Genomic DNA, 16,636 nt, shown 5'->3' with positions numbered 1-16,636 from the left:
ACCCACGCAGCTGAGGCAGAAAGTGCCAAAGTGCCAGGATTGCGGCCTGCAGCTCTAACATATTGATGTGGTGAGATGCCCATGGGCCAGTCCAGGGGCTGTTGACCCCACGCCCTCGTGGACCGCTCCTCATTCTATTGGGGAGGTGTCTGAGGAGACCAGGCGGTGAATCACTAGATCCCTACACTGGCCCTGTTGGAGATTGGACGGGTCACTCCACCAACATAGAGCTTGGTGGAATCCCGGGAAACCACCACTGTGGTCTGGTGGGAGCGCTGTGGACGCAGGCCGAGACTTAGCAGATGATGCTGGACTGGTCTTGTGCAGGAATGCCAATGGGACCATCTGCACTGTTGCAGCCATCAGGCCCATGAGGCGGAGGCACAGGCCCCAGGTCACCCGAGAGTGGAGGGTGAAGTGGTCTAGGCTTGCCCTGAGGACCCGCTGCCATTCCACCTTGAGGGACACTGAGGCCCTGACGGAGTACAGTGGCATGACCAGGAAGACTGTGGTTTGGGATGGTTCCAGCCTGCACTTATAGGGATTCAGGCAGAGCCCCAGAGCCTGAATATGGGAGACCAGAAGGTTAATGTGGCTGCAACACTGATCTGCTGATGAGGCGCAGACCAGCGAGTTGTCCAGGTAATTCAAGACTCTGAGGCCTGACAGCCTCATTGGAGCTAGGGCAGCATCTATACAGGGAGTGCAGAATTATTAGGCAAGTTGTATTTTTGAGGAATAATTTTATTATTGAACAACAACCATGTTCTCAATGAACCCAAAAAACTCATTAATATCAAAGCTGAATGTTTTTGGAAGTAGTTTTTAGTTTGTTTTTAGTTTGAGCTATTTTAGGGGGATATCTGTGTGTGCAGGTGACTATTACTGTGCATAATTATTAGGCAACTTAACAAAAAACAAATATATACCCATTTCAATTATTTATTTTTACCAGTGAAACCAATATAACATCTCCACATTCACAAATATACATTTCTGACATTCAAAAACAAAACAAAAACAAATCAGCGACCAATATAGCCACCTTTCTTTGCAAGGACACTCAAAAGCCTGCCATCCATGGATTCTGTCAGTGTTTTGATCTGTTCACCATCAACATTGCGTGCAGCAGCAACCACAGCCTCCCAGACACTGTTCAGAGAGGTGTACTGTTTTCCCTCCTTGTAAATCTCACATTTGATGATGGACCACAGGTTCTCAATGGGGTTCAGATCAGGTGAACAAGGAGGCCATGTCATTAGTTTTTCTTCTTTTATACCCTTTCTTGCCAGCCACGCTGTGGAGTACTTGGACGCGTGTGATGGAGCATTGTCCTGCATGAAAATCATGTTTTTCTTGAAGGATGCAGACTTCTTCCTGTACCACTGCTTGAAGAAGGTGTCTTCCAGAAACTGGCAGTAGGACTGGGAGTTGAGCTTGACTCCATCCTCAACCCGAAAAGGCCCCACAAGCTCATCTTTGATGATACCAGCCCAAACCAGTACTCCACCTCCACCTTGCTGGCGTCTGAGTCGGACTGGAGCTCTCTGCCCTTTACCAATCCAGCCACGGGCCCATCCATCTGGCCCATCAAGACTCACTCTCATTTCATCAGTCCATAAAACCTTAGAAAAACCAGTCTTGAGATATTTCTTGGCCCAGTCTTGACGTTTCAGCTTGTGTGTCTTGTTCAGTGGTGGTCGTCTTTCAGCCTTTCTTACCTTGGCCATGTCTCTGAGTATTGCACACCTTGTGCTTTTGGGCACTCCAGTGATGTTGCAGCTCTGAAATATGGCCAAACTGGTGGCAAGTGGCATCTTGGCAGCTGCACGCTTGACTTTTCTCAGTTCATGGGCAGTTATTTTGCGCCTTGGTTTTTCCACACGCTTCTTGCGACCCTGTTGACTATTTTGAATGAAACGCTTGATTGTTCGATGATCACGCTTCAGAAGCTTTGCAATTTTGAGACTGTTGCATCCCTCTGCAAGATATCTCACTATTTTTGACTTTTCTGAGCCTGTCAAGTCCTTCTTTTGACCCATTTTGCCAAAGGAAAGGACGTTGCCTAATAATTATGCACACCTGATATAGGGTGTTGATGTCATTAGACCACACCCCTTCTCATTACAGAGATGCACATCACCTAATATGCTTAATTGGTAGTAGGCTTTCGAGCCTATACAGCTTGGAGTAAGACAACATGCATGAAGAGGATGATGTGGACAAAATACTCATTTGCCTAATAATTCTGCACTCCCTGTACATGACCCCCATCCCGCTTGGGGACCATGAAGTAGCGGGTGAAAAAAACCTGCTTCGTGGTCCCCAGTGTCTACCTCGTGTATGGCTCCCTTTGCTAGAGGTGTCACCAGTTTTTCCCTGCTGGGGTCGGGAGGGGGCTAGGTGGCCTGGCTCAAAGAGATATCAGGAGGGAAGGGGGCAGCTGGAGGATGGCTAAGCCTGGGCTCCACGTCCTCCCCGCCTCCCTTGTTCGCGGCCACCGCATCTATCAAGGCCTTCAGCTGGGGCTTGAGATCTCCAAGGCCCCAAGCTGGAGCTAGGGCAGCATCTATGAAGCTCAGGGCCTCCCCACTCTGGCCGAATGCCTGTGCAAGCCCCGTGACATTTCCTGAGCAGCATGGCGACTGTCTGTAGCTTGCTGCAGGAGCTGGGTCGCCACTAGTCTGAATATGGCTGTAGGGTCAACCGGCTGCCTCATCAGGTAGTCCCGGTTGTCCTGCCAAAGCCAGGACTGTGACAGCCAGAGGTGGTGGCGTGCCATCCAGAATGAGGCTAAGGAGCAGCCGGTAGCTATGGTTTGAGCTTTCATGAGCGAGGATACAGTATGTGCGAGGTAGCAGCCACCAGCTCCCCTGCACTTTCTGGGTCCCCAGGACTCGCTTGCAACTGATGAGCCAAGTGCCGCAAGTGGAGCGACAAGATGGCCGTCGTGTTGGATAGACAAGCCTGGGTCACCATGGCCCTGTGTAGTTCAGCCAACAGGGAGTCCATCACCCTCACGTCCCTTTTAGGACATGCAGCCCTCCCCAGGAGGAAGCCCTAGGGGGGTGACCAGAGGCAGATCCAATAGGGGCAGGGGGGCCCACAGGCAATCTGCTCTCAGCCATGCATGGCAGCAAACCGTCTGCAGGAAGGGGACCATCAGTGCAGGGCGGTAGGAGCCTCGACTGCCTGCAATATTTTTTTCGTACCTCTGACCTGTGTTCCCAATGTTATGTTTATGTATTCTATGTATAGTTGGAAGGGGTGCTCATGGTAGCGCCGGATTGTCTGGCAGCATTAAAACAATTTCCCTTGGGATAAATAAAGTATTATCAATCAGTCATACCTGGTCTTCGCCTTCGATGCCTGTCCCCTCCCGGGGCAGATGGCGGTCGACTGGACCAGCGCAGACATGCTTGTCTACACCGGCTCTCTCTCACCTTTACCCACCCCTGTTGCTTGTCTTGTGTTTCTGTGGTGTATTGACAGTCATGTGCTTTTTGTGCTGAGGTGTTTTTTCTGTTCTTCCAGTACGAGCTCAGTCTGAGTGGAGTTTTTTTCTCCTCCTCTCACCTCATGTTATGTATTTTCGTTGTTTTTTTCCCCTATCAGCCTACTTCTCTGACATGTCTTTCCTTTTTTTTTTTTTTTGCCTGTCCCGTTTGGCTCTTTTGCATCAGAATTGTTGTCTAAAGGCAAAGAAAGATGCCCAACGGATTTACTTTACCAAATTGACCATCCCAGCCTTGCCGTAATGGTCCATTTGATTCACCTTTTATTGTTTATTTTATTTTCACTTACTGAATACGGGACAGACTTGACTGGGGGAAAGAAGGGGAGAAAGAAAGAGGGAAAGAGAAACAGCTGAGAAGAGGGACGGGGGAGAAGGGCAAAAGACAAAAACCAACAGAATGGGCAGAAAAAAAAAATGCATATATCAATCACCTGGATCACCTGCTGAGAAAGAAAAAAGAAAACAAGCAGAAGAGAACAAGAGTAATAGAATAAACAACATCACAATGATATATGGGAATATGACAGTAAATACTAAATATTAAACATTATTGTGCAGCACATAAGATCAACAGAACACAGTGTGCTTTGAGGTAGGAGCCAGAAAGGGTGTAGTTTGTGGGTGTGATCACCCGTGTGTACACCTGTGAGCATGGACGCGCTTGACATGTCTTCCCCAAGTGATGTTTGTGTAAAGTTTGGTCAGAGGGTTCGTCTGTATGTGCGCATGCACCATTTAGCGTGCTGCCTGCTGTAACCCATAATTTCCTTCGGGATCATGATTCTGGTCCTGAAAATCAGGCAGCAGTGGCCCCTGAAGGCGACATCCTCGTCAAGCCTCGAGGATACTGTGGCAGGGACCTCAGGGAGGGCTCCAGTACTCGGGATTCTCTGTCCATTATCTGGGAGAACCCCACCTGGTCTGACACCATGCCTGGGGAGCCAGCTGGGGGCTGTCCTGGGGACCGGTGAGAGTCACTGCACATTTTCAGAGATATTTAAAAGATGCCTTCATTAATGAGAAATGTTATAAATGGTTTCATGCAGCTCCTGAAATACACACAAAGTATTTTTCAGTCGGGGTTCAATTTTTAAATTATGCTCCATTTTAAATGCTTTCTCCACCAGCTTTTTTAATGGTCATAAAGGCAGTGTACCGTGCCCAAGCTTGCAGCTCACGTCCTGCTACTTTGTGCTGGACTGTTTCTGGGGCACCTTTGCACAGGCTGAGTCCTGTGATCTACGCTTCGAGGGGTCAGTTCTGATCAACATCTTCAATGTGATGAACAACTGTTTTTCTGAAAAAGTAACCGATTCCTTTGACATGTCGAAGTCTGACAGGTGTTTATTTTGATATAAAAATATATTTTTTTAATCAGAATAATCATTCAGACAAGAATACATGAGCTTGTCAGCTTTATCGTTCATTGCTAAATAAAAATTCATCTGTTTGGAAGACCTTTGTGGATTATTACTACGTTTAACTGAACATGTTAGCAGGAGCTCTAAATACAGGAGGTGGTTGTTAAACAGCGTCTGAAGCACCCAAACAGTTCGATAAGTAGGACGCTGGCCTTCTTCTGTCTCTACTTAATGTCAGTTCTATAAAACATATTCCTGTCGCTCATGTCGTTTAGAAAAAGCAAGGAAAAAAAAAATCACAATATCCAAATTAACTTCAGAGTAATGCATAACAGAGTCAGTTTCTAAAAACAGCATATTATTCACTTAAAGTTTAACATGTCCAATATTCAGATTTGCTTTCTGTGCGACTAAAGATGGAGATCAGACTCGTGTCTGCGTTACAGTTGAAACTATAACTACACATTATTGTGTGTTAAATGTGCTTCTACTTCCTTGCTAGATTTTCCCACTAACAGTAGCGGGACACTGAAGTGCGCATTTCAGGTACACAGCAGGTTATGCATGCAGACTGGATTGGACAGATCCAGACTTTCTACAATTGAAGCGCAGATTGGAGATTCCTGTCAGTCTTCTCATATTAATCTGAAATGGTGAATATGTGAAACATTTTCCTTACGATGTGTTCAGTCTAAAACAGTACCACAGAGTTTGTAGAACACCTCAAACAGTCGAGCAGAGATCTGATACTTCCTCCTCTGATACGGAGCATTATTGGGAATGTGATCAGTCTGAGCATAACGTGAAAATAATCTTCCAAGAACAGACAAAACCACGCGTTGCTGATTTCAGTAAGTGTGCAAAAAACCAGATTGTTCCTGTAAACCCAAGCAGTTTGTTCAGGGACAGCCGAGGACGACTGAAAGTGGACAAACACATTCTTCAAGCTGTTACTTGCAAGTTTTTCAAAATTGTTCTCTCTGCTCACTATAGTCTGTTTAGGGCCTGTGGAAAGTACTTGAGGAAGATCCTATAAGCGATCTCGTACGTGTCTCCCTGAGGTTTGGTCGGGTACTTTCTGCCGTTGTAAATGAATCCTTTTTCTATTTGGAATACCGCCTGGTTGAAGGCAGCCTGCTTGAAGGGTTGTCCGCTGTTCAGGCATTCCACCAACGTTTGGACAAACAGGCCCCATCGCTGGGCATAGTAGTCCTCCATGAGCCCCCCCCACTCTTTGCTGGCATAGTCCAGGATCTCACCACTGGGACCCCAGAGAGTGATCTGGTTTCTGGCATTCATGTCATAGAGCTGCGCCTCCTTGTCATCCACGGCGAGGGACCGAGCTCGCTCCAGCCACGTCCCCAACAGGAAGTTTCGGTTGCTACTCAGCAATCGATTGAGCTCCGGCAAGAGGTCATAGACTAGCACACCACCTGCAGTCAGCAACTCTGACAGGTTTTGCTTCTTGAAAGCATCTGCAATATCTCGATAAAAGGAGGTAGTCAGTACTTGTAGCACCTCCCGTGTCACATCCACAAGATCATACCTGAATGTCTCTTTGGACATAAGAGAAGGAGCTGCATCCATGATGAGTTTCCAAGCTTTGTACAAGTCAGCGGGGTCATACCAAAGCCCAGTGTTCATGTGAAAGGATGGTCTGCGGACCAGTGGGCTGTGGTTGTGGTTTCGGTAGTGTGGGTCACTGCAGTTGTAAATGCTGGCAAATAAGAGCCTCCATGCAGCAGTCAGGCTCTCTTGTGTATTGCCATAGCGACGTATGGCATAGAGCGACACCCACTTGGCCAAGTTGACTGGCTCCTTGCGCCAAGCCAGCTCACTCATCAGTTCATACGTCACAGGATTCTGCTCAATGCCTTCTGGTGTCATGCCTATGCCTACTAAGGTGGAGTTTGGGAAATGCAAGGCTTTAAAAGGGCCTGAATTGATGCTCTCAACTGTACCAAACAGCCCACTGTTGCCCCCAAAGTTCTGCAACATACACCAAATGAAGGGCTGCCCATAGAAAGACTCTGTGTAGGAGAAGATTGGCTCGGTCTCTGCAAACAGGTCCAGCACAATCATCCGTCCAAGGGGCACTCCGTGTAGTAGGGCCTGAATCTGGGCTGGTTTCCAGAACGCTGCATCGCTGAAGAACAGCCAACCTTGCATCAGCCAGACTGCCTGGGGATCAACTGGAGAGAAAAACATTTGGATAAGGGCCAGACAATAGACCAGTTCTTGAACATGGCTCAAAATCAGCAGGGAGCTTTAGCAAACTGTCTGTGCAAGAAAATTGTACAACAGGTCATCCGTGGGGCAACAAACTAGGGCAATTATTGTACTTGGACCCAGAAATTGTCATGGTTCAGGCAGCTGATTCAAACACTCACCTGCTGTCATTGAGGCAAAGACTGAGCGACTGACTGCAGACAGGTAGGCAGGGTCAGAGGAGGGTGGAGTCATTTCATTGAAGGTGTCTGTGCTGTAAATGTGATCCGTCCCAAACTGCTTCAGCACTTGGGACAGATACAGGGAACCAATGTGATGGAAAAGGGGGTCTTGTGGATCTAAGACAAGCGAACATGAGTAGCTGCAGTTGAAATGAGACCATGGCCCCAGTCTGGTTACTCTGGCCTCTGGATACAGCCTGAAACACAAGCAAGCAGCAGCAATACTAACTCTCTAGTCACAGAGTGGTTACATGAAATACGTTTGACGGACACAGAGATGCAGTTTGCTGCTACAGGACAAACTAACAAACCAATTCAAACAATTCTGACTACCAGGAAAAAGTGATTAAAGCGTTTTTTTTTTTATTCTAAAACAGAGATAAACAAGACAAACACAGTGCAGATGAAAATAAATGGAAAAAAGGCAGCTTCATCAGTAAAGGCAAGCATGTTATAAGAATGCCTGAGCTTTCTTATATCTACATCTCGGGCAGCTAGATTTGACATATTTCTGTATCATTTTTGAATAATACAGATTGTGCTGGGACAAACTACAGATCCAACATGGATCCAGATGACATGATTTGGGAAATCAGATCTACTGCGACTCCATTTTGGATCCATCGTGCTGTGTAAGTGGACTAACCCAGGCACACATTCATGATCTGTTATGGAGCCTACCGTACTGTGTGGTAGGTCTGGTTCTTTTTATCAGTGGAAAATATCCAGAGTTTCAGAATTGTTGCCTCTTTTGATGAAATGTAATTATTTAATTCCAACATGAAATGCTCAAAAACAGACGAGAAACCTTCTTTATAAGAGACTGTGGTATAGTGTGTTTAAAACAGGCTAGCTGAGATGAACACGAGAGTTCATTAAATGCTACGCCTAATATTCCTTACTGTACTAGTGACAAACACATTTGGCAAGGTGTGATCGTGGCTCAAGAGTTGGGAGTTCGTCTTGTAATTGAAAGGTTGCCGGTTCGAGCGCCGGCTCCGACAGTCTCGGTCGTTGTGTCCTTGGACAATACAGCCGTTGTCTACTGGTGGTGGTCATAGGGCCCGGTGGCGCCAGTGTCCGGCAGCCTTGCCTCTGTCAGTGCGCCCCAGGGTGGCTGTGGCTACATGTAGCTGCCATCACCAGTGTGTGAATGGGTGGATGTGTAAAGCGCTTTGGGGTCCACAGGGACTAAGCAAAGCGCTATACAGACCATTTCATTTTAACGAAGGTAAATGGTCTGGTACTTGTAGCGCCTTTCTACTGAACTTGAGCACTCAAAGAACTTTTTGCTCCCCTCTGGTCACAAATACCTTCACCCAGTGTTTTTATCTGTAGTTAACCTCTATCTAACACTCACACAGACACGTCACGATTCAGCATCTCACCCAAGAATCATTTGGCACAGGAGGAGCCTGAGATCGAACCACCAACCTGTGGATTAGTATATGACCCGATCTACCACCTGGGCCATAGTCACCCAGGTGGCGACCTGTTAGTAACTTTTATTGCAATGATCAATGTCTGCTGGGTTTTGGTGCCAAATGACTGTCTCGGGATATTTGCATAACATGATTTCATTGGCTAGCAGTTGCATTTGTGTGTTTGAATAAAAACACGTGTGCTCTGATTGGCTGGCACTTCCAAAGTTAAACAGCATGAGCAAAGCGGACCAACGGATCCATAGTTCAGTTTGGCAGCTCGTGACGTCACTCCAACCAAAGCGAATGAGAAGCGAGCGTGTCAAAGCCTGAAACGCATCCATGTGAATCCTGCCTCACAACATCCTCAGAGCTTTCTCAGCCTCAGGTCGAGATCACTGTGTTTCCTTACATGTGGCATTACCAGCATGCGTATGGTGGTAAGCACAAAACTGACGGCTGCGCATGTTAGATAAACGCGATGTATGTTGCATGTGTACTTGTTTCTTTCACAAGGTAAGAATAAGACTCAGTGACGGTGTAACAGAGAAACAAAGATCAGTTTGTCAGAAGGACAGTAACAGCAAACACGGACTAGATTTAACTACATTCAAGTAAAATTAGTGATGCTTGGTCTTCTTGATAATATTTCACTACATGTCAGGAGGTACTGGCCATTTTCTTCACAGTCTATTTTTATCCACTTTTTATATTTATTGACTTTACAGCATTTGTACTTCAAATCACAATTAACCCCAGAAAATCTATTATTTTGAGCCTCAACAATGCTGTTTATGTGGCAAAGTAACAGTAACATCATGAACACACAGGCAGACTGCATTGCTCATTAAATTAACTGGTCAAGTTGATGGTTAGTAGTTGCAGAACCTGCAGAACGTCTCACTCCTATCAACACTTTTCATGTTAACTTGCCCCACACTCTAGTCCCAGTGCTGTAACGGCAGATAATCATCACACATCTGTAAGAAAAATAAATACCCGCAGCCAATCAGACTGATTCTTCTAATTATTAATGGTAGCACTGGTTTGGCTGTAAGTACCTATAAGACTAAGTTTGCTGTGGCACAGAGCAGAAAATGATGTTGAGACATAAAGAAGAGTGACCTGAGGATTCCCTTGGGGATGTTTCCAGAGAAGGCCGGCAGCACGGGGATCATGCCAAAGGATCTCATCCGCTCTAAAATCTTAAACTGGAAAAAGTGAGGAAAAAGTGATGTGAGATGATTGAGTCCACAGCAGCGTCTCAGCGTACATTCAACTTGGTAGAAACACAAATGGTTTTGGTCCATTGACATGTTGCTGTGTTGAGGTTTGATTACTTGAAGGTAGAGCTGGTTCACGTGCCAGGACTGCGGCAGAGGTCCACCAAACTTGAACAAGTTTGCCATACGGTTCCAGGCAAGGAACGCCGGACCGGAGAAGAACTCTTCTATCTCTGACTGGTTTAACCCGAGAGCACGGTAAACCTAAAAACAACAAGAGCAGCTGCTAAACACTCACAGTCGGCATTTTGTATCTAGTCCCAACTTATTTCAGTGTTAAGCAAAGTTTCCTAGACGTCTTATGTACTGGCTTCTGGCTGAGCCTGTTCTCCTCCAACTTTAACTTCTTTCCCGTACTGCTCAGAGAATTATGCCAACCAGCTGTTAAACACACTACAGAACTGAAGTACAAAAGCTGATCTAGTCCTGATTCATATCATTGCAAGAGCTGAAGAGAAAAAAAACATAGCTGAACTTTCAGACTTCCTCACCTCCTGCCACAGGGCTTCTTGGCCAGTGAAAGCCAGCGGCAGATTGATTCCATTCAGTGCCATCCAATCAATCTCTCTCTCCCATCTCGGCCAGTCCCACCACACGGAGGAATAACTAAAGGTGCAGACGTTCTGATAGTACCGGAATCTAGATACAAATACACAAATATGTGGCTTAGAAATGCATTTTATTTAATACAGAAATATAATACAAATGTAGTATAATGGTGTGATTATAGCACTGTGGTTAGCACTGTTGCCTCACAGGATTAAGGTCCTGAGTTCAATTCCACCATCAGGCCGGGTCTTTCTGTGTGGAGTTTGCGTGGGTTCTTCCCGGGTACTCCGGCTTCCTCCCACCGTCCAAAGACATGCAGTTTGTGGGGATAGGTTGGTGAAAAATCTAAATAGGTGTGAATGGCTGTCTGTCCCTGTGTGTTGGCCCTGCGACAGACTGCCAACCTGTCTCGCCCTATGACAGCTGGGATAGGATCCTGAAAACGATAAGTGGAAGCTTGATGTGATGGATGGTGTGATTGATAGTTTGCAGTGTTATTGCTGTATTAGAACGGGTTCTTTTCCCAATAACCTGTAAAGCCAAACTATTCTGCTTGATAAATATGATCGCTGAGCTCTATATCATGTTTTAAAGACATCCATCCATCCATCCATTCGCTTCCGCTTATCCTTTTCAGGGTCGCGGGGGGCGCTGGAGCCTATCCCAGCTGTCATAGGGCGAAAGGCGGGGTACACCCTGGACAGGTCGCCAGTCTGTCGCAGGGCTAACACATAGGGACAGACAACCATTCACACTCACATTCACACCTAGTGGCAATTTAGATTATCCAATTAACCTATCCCCACAAGGTGCATGTCTTTGGACGGTGGGAGGAAGCCGGAGTACCCGGAGAGAACCCACGCAAACACGGGGAGAACATGCAAACTCCACACAGAAAGACCCCGGCCTGATGTTGGAATTGAACTCAGGACCTTCTTGCTGTGCGGCAACAGTGCTAACCACCGTGCCACCGTGCTGCCTTATGTTTTTTTTATGTTTTATGTTTATGTTTTAAAGACATGATGATAAAAACAGTTTGTGTTACAGTTAATCAGTAAAACTGTAATACTATTTATGTGTCCTCAAAATATACTCTAAATCACACAGCCCTGCCCCTCCTTCACTCTGCAGCTCTCCTCACATTCAAAGTTCTCCAGCAGAATGAAGGGAGGCACCAAAGTCTGAAGGTGTGCATCAACTTAACACTGCAAGTGCATTGTTGTAGTGGTTGACAATGCTGATTTGTTGAAAAAACACCTGGAGAAAGAGGTGGCTGCAAACTGTTGTGTTTCTGTGACTGCCTGGCTGTCCTAGGAGGAGGGATTTGGAGGTATCCAGGTAACCTCAGGGTTAAAACTGGGTAATACAGCCTAATAGGCTAGAGCCTATCACCTACTGTATTAGAGTGAGAGGCAGGGTCGCACCCTGGACAGGTCACCAGTCTGTCACTGTCTTGAACAACAGTTAACACCTTTGAGTACAAAGTTGTTCCTTGAGTCCATACAGTCCAGACCTAATCAGCATCGTTCACTGTCATTCCTTCAGCTGTCCTGTTTGTGAGCGGTTGGATTCAAAGCCACTCATGAAGTACAGAGTTACAACACCAACATATAAACTTTTCATATAATTCAATTTTATTTACAGGGCACCAAATCACAACACGGTGCTTAAATATAGCACTGAAGTTTAAACAGGAACAGTCAAAAAGAAAAACACATAAATAAAGCTACAACACTTCAACTGTTCCAGTGAAGTGAGAGTGGAGGCCTGGGTGTAGACACTCCCTGTATGATGCTGAAGGATTACACACTGCTCCCCACAACTATGTTACAGACATGAGCAAAACAAACTGAACCACACATGCTGCCGATGGTTCAGCCCAGCCACTCTGCACATGACATAGCTGCAGTGAGCTGATGCGGGTCTAATGCACAACAGACAACTGAAAGGAGAGTCCTTTAAAGGGCCTGGTGGCAGTACAAGCGCTCAGAGAAAACAATGACAAATGTGTGACAACGCTCCATTTCTCATGCACCCGGGTTTGTTGGGTTGTGGGCAGCGAGGCTGAGAATCAGGCTGAGACGGTACCCCGGCATCGTCCTGTGTGTAGTTTGAACCTGTCACAAAAGCACTCGATGTTCAATTGTTCTTAGGTGACAGAGAACTATAAGAACCATCGACTGTCGTGATGCCATCGGGGGCTGTGACTGCAACAGGTCCACTCTGTGGAGAGCAGTTCCCATGAACGACTGAGAGGAGCTGGTGAACATCCAATGTAACGGGTGTGAAGTGGATTTGGTGGGAAAACATTTTTCTTAGTTATGTACATGTGAACTGTAATTTCATCTGACAGCAGGACTGGGATGCTCTGTAACATCACCAGTGGTGAACCTCCCAACCAGCTGTCTGTGACTACATGGAGCTTAAACCTGAACGGGAAAATGTGACATGACATGTTTGAGGATTTTTGTTTGTTTTTTTAATCCAAGTCTAAAATATATAGTGAATTAAAAATGTAAAAACTCTAGTAAAGTAAAAAGTGGACAATGGCTGTGTCAACAACAAATAAAGAACTGACAGACTGAGATTTGTTTACCTTCCTGTTACATGTTAATGGAGCTGTGACACTATGAGTGCAACGGCCTAAAACCTCTGTCCCCCTCTGTAGGGACCAGGCCATTATTTTGGGAAAACTAAAAATATTTACGTCACGTAGCCAATGACCTGTGAATGAAATAATGTTTTATAGCTTCTTATACTCTCACTATACTTACAAAACACACACTTCTAGGAGTGAGACAAACATTTCACCTCTAAAATAAGAATTCTTTTAAAATGCATGTTTTTTTTAGTTGCGGTTTCTTTGTTTTCCTTTTGTTTTGTTTGTTTGTCTCTTTTTTTCTATGTGGTTGTATTTTTTTTTTGTACCACGTTCAAAATAAAGATTCAATTCATGTAGCAGATGTTGCCCACACTTCAAGTTCTGGGGGTCTAAACGCATTACAGCTGATCCGATGTCTGTGTGGGGAAAGCACACACACTTTCTTTCCTCCTGTTGTTTGCTGTGTGTGAGGTCAGGAAGTGTCAGTTTGTTGTCTCTGACATGAAAATGAAACGTGAGCTGCTCACAGTTTGGACACACGGTCTAACCAGGTGAGACAGTCACAGAGGGCTTTGACACCAACCTTTGTAAGGACTTGGCGCATTAAACGGGTCCCTCGCAGGTCTCTTGTAAGCCTGCAGAAACCTTTGTGAGGACGGTGCGGGTCACTGACCTGTGCGGGGTGCTGATGCGCAGGACGCCGGTGAGCTTTGGCAAAGGTCTGGGCAGATCCAGCTGATTCCCGGACCAGGAAACGTGGCAGTTGCAAAAATACTTCAAATAATTATAAATCCCGGAGGCCACGGCCACCCCGGTGCTGCCTGTGGCGACGACCTTGTTGTTTTTGGTGGACCTGAGCTCGCACACGTCCAGGCTGTCGTTGGAGAGGCTCCCGTTGACCGACACGATGAACTCGGCCGATCTGTTCCCCAGCAGCCGCCTCAGCAGCTCGGTCACCGCTCTGCCCTGCGCTCGGTCGCTGGCTCTCGGTCTGATGTGGTCCAGAGAAGGAAACCTGCAGCGTGCGCTCACACACAGGCTCCAGACGAGCAACAGAGCCAAGCAGCAGCCGCTTCCGCCTGACATTTTGAGCCCTGTCCACGGGAGACACTTTCCCACCGTTGCATAAGTTTAAAAACGAGTTTATTTGTCTATTTGCGGAGAACCCGGAAGCGTCGCTTTACCAAAAGCCTGCTGGCCAATCAGAGAAAGCGCTGCGGCCTCCGTTGACTGTCAGCCAATCGAGTGTGGTTTCCTTAAAGCTTTTTGGCACGTGATCAGTTTGTCACATGACAGTAAACTTAGAGAAGTGTTGTGCGAGTTACTGTTAAACTGTTAACGCCAGTGTTACCGACGGCACCGACGCCTTAAACACAGCTCAGCAGACTCCCAGCGGTCATAGCAGCAAATATACAACAAACATCAAGCACTCAGAAAATCAGTGTAGAAACAGAAATGCTGGATAAATAGACAAGTATAGAGATATAGGTGTAAATATAAAAAGAATAGTATGTGTCGTGGTGTACAGTGACAGTGGGTATGAGGTGTTCTTAGTTCTGTTCCAAATGTGTGGATCTGACCCAAGTGGGTGAATTAAAGAGTCTGATAGCAGCAGAAGGAACGACTTCCTGTAACGCTCCCTCAGACAGCCAGGCTGAAGGAACCTGTTGCTGAAACTGCTCTTCAGATTGTCCAGTGTGTTATGGAGGATGGGAGTCACTGTCCATGATTACCAGCAGTCAGCAGTCTGTCACTGATCACCTCCTCCAGGGTGGAGAGCTTCACGCCAACAACAGACTCGACCTTCCTGATAAGTTTGTTCAGTCTGTGTCCTTTGCTTTGATGCCTGCACCCCAGCACGCCACAGCAAAGATGATGGGGTGGCTGTGGCTCAGGTGGCAGAGCAGGTCAGCCACTAATCAGAAGGTCGGTGGTTCGATCCCAGGCTGCCTCCTGGCTGCATACCAAATGTCCTTGGGCAAGATACTAACCCCATGTTTGCCTACTGGTGGTGGTCAGAGGGCCCGGTGGCGCCAGTGTCCGGCAGCCTCGCCTCTGTCAGTGCGCCTCAGGGTGGCTGTGGCTACAATGTAGCTGCCATCACCAGTGTGTGATGACTGGATGTAGTGTAAAGCGCTTTGGGGTCCTTAGGGACTAGAAAAGCGCTATACAAATGCAGGCCATTTACCATGGTGCTCTCAACAACAGACTGATGGAACATATATCAGCAGCCTGCTGCACCATGCAGGGAAGAGCAGCGTGTTGTGATTCATGAGCTGAATCATCATTAATGTGTACATCCTGAACACTGAGTTGAACTTTCCATAATGATTAGTCAACACAATAAAACATGCTTCAGCTTTTCATGCAAAACAAAAAAGCAGCATTTTTGAATCAGAGTGCAGCATCAAGGCAGTTAAACGTGCGATACTGATCTGCTCAGCAGAGGCATCACCTGTAATGGTGTAACAGGTGGAGGCCTGACACGTTTCCCCTCATCTTTTCTGACATAGAAATAAATAATCACCAGTTTTGCATTTAGCTAAACAGTGAGCCCAAAGATATTTCAGCAAAATAGTCCACGTCATCAGCTTTTTACTTTTCAGGATGTCTTTGAATTCTCTCTGTAGGTTCATCATTTTCATTTCCATCAGTCATAGCCAGTCTGCATCAGCATGATACAGACATTGAGATCTGATGTATTGTCAACGTGTTCCTTTCATTTTTTTGAGCAGTGTATTTAGAAACTGGGTGTTCTGGAGACCCACATTTATAAACGTGGCTGTTTTAAACCTCTTTCAGCTGAACGTTTTCCTGCCTCTGTTTAGTACATCAGGACTTGGTAGGGTAGCTCAAATAATGCAAAACATATCGACCAAAAAGTCCATTACAGAGGACGTAAGTGAACAGGCTGGGTCTCAGCGGCTCCAGCACTTTGGGTCAGCTTCTGTTTTAAATGTGTTATTTAAATAAAACAGAGTAATAACAAATGGTCTTTCTATTCAGACAATGTTCATAATTCCTGTTTGAGGTATATTTATTAAACACAACTTGGTGGGCTTAATATAATATCTGAGTGTATGAATATCGTCTAAATGTAATCGACTCAAGTTCAAACACAGCAGAATCATTTCCTTCCACAGAGTAAGGTGATCCATATTTGACCATGATATCTTTCAGAACATGAGCTGCCAGCTAGTGCTGCTTGTTTTTTCAGTAAAGTTCAGCTGGTTGACATCTTAGCTTGGTGATACTAGGAGGCTAACATATGCTGGTTAGCTTATGAAACAAGCGTAACTTTATCAACCGCCAGCAGGCTAACACTCAGTTACTATCACTGTTCAAAGGTTTGTTATCATCACACAGCCATCAATGATTCTCCAGTGTTGTGTTTGACCTCAGCTCGTTGTGTACTTAACACAGACACACATGGACAGCTCAACTCTGAAAGAG

At 46.1% G+C, this 16,636-nt stretch overlaps 1 protein-coding gene across 1 annotated transcript; it reads right to left on the bottom strand.

Annotated features, from left to right (window-relative positions):
- Positions 1 to 5,164: 5,164 nt before the first annotated feature.
- On the bottom strand, positions 5,165 to 15,155 carry naglu (N-acetylglucosaminidase, alpha). The gene is made up of 6 exons (XM_005950244.3): positions 13,857 to 15,155; positions 10,524 to 10,671; positions 10,090 to 10,236; positions 9,875 to 9,960; positions 7,269 to 7,525; positions 5,165 to 7,070 (listed from the first exon to the last, which is right to left on the bottom strand). Exons 1-6 carry the CDS (start codon positions 14,267 to 14,269, stop codon positions 5,866 to 5,868), a joined length of 2,256 nt encoding a protein of 751 aa, XP_005950306.1. The 5' UTR covers positions 14,270 to 15,155; the 3' UTR covers positions 5,165 to 5,865.
- Positions 15,156 to 16,636: the final 1,481 nt, after the last annotated feature.

This window comes from Haplochromis burtoni, unplaced genomic scaffold (genome assembly GCF_018398535.1).
Source record: "Haplochromis burtoni strain Fernald_Lab_line unplaced genomic scaffold, NCSU_Asbu1 Contig_761, whole genome shotgun sequence".
NCBI lineage: Eukaryota > Metazoa > Chordata > Actinopteri > Cichliformes > Cichlidae > Haplochromis > Haplochromis burtoni.
This window is presented reverse-complemented; position numbering and strand designations above follow the sequence as displayed.

What these genes read in the sequence shown, in the direction of transcription:
- naglu (XM_005950244.3), bottom strand. Translation starts at nt 14,269, where the DNA reads ATGTCAGGCGGAAGCGGCTGCTGCTTGGCTCTGTTGCTCGTCTGGAGC. An exon ending in AAGAAGCCCTGTGGCAGGAG is followed by an intron (nt 10,237 to 10,523) that starts GTGAGGAAGTCT and finishes TGTTGTTTTTAG; the next exon opens with GTTTACCGTGCTCTCGGGTT. An exon ending in CTTTGCCTCAATGACAGCAG is followed by an intron (nt 7,071 to 7,268) that starts GTGAGTGTTTGA and finishes TTTTCTCTCCAG; the next exon opens with TTGATCCCCAGGCAGTCTGG.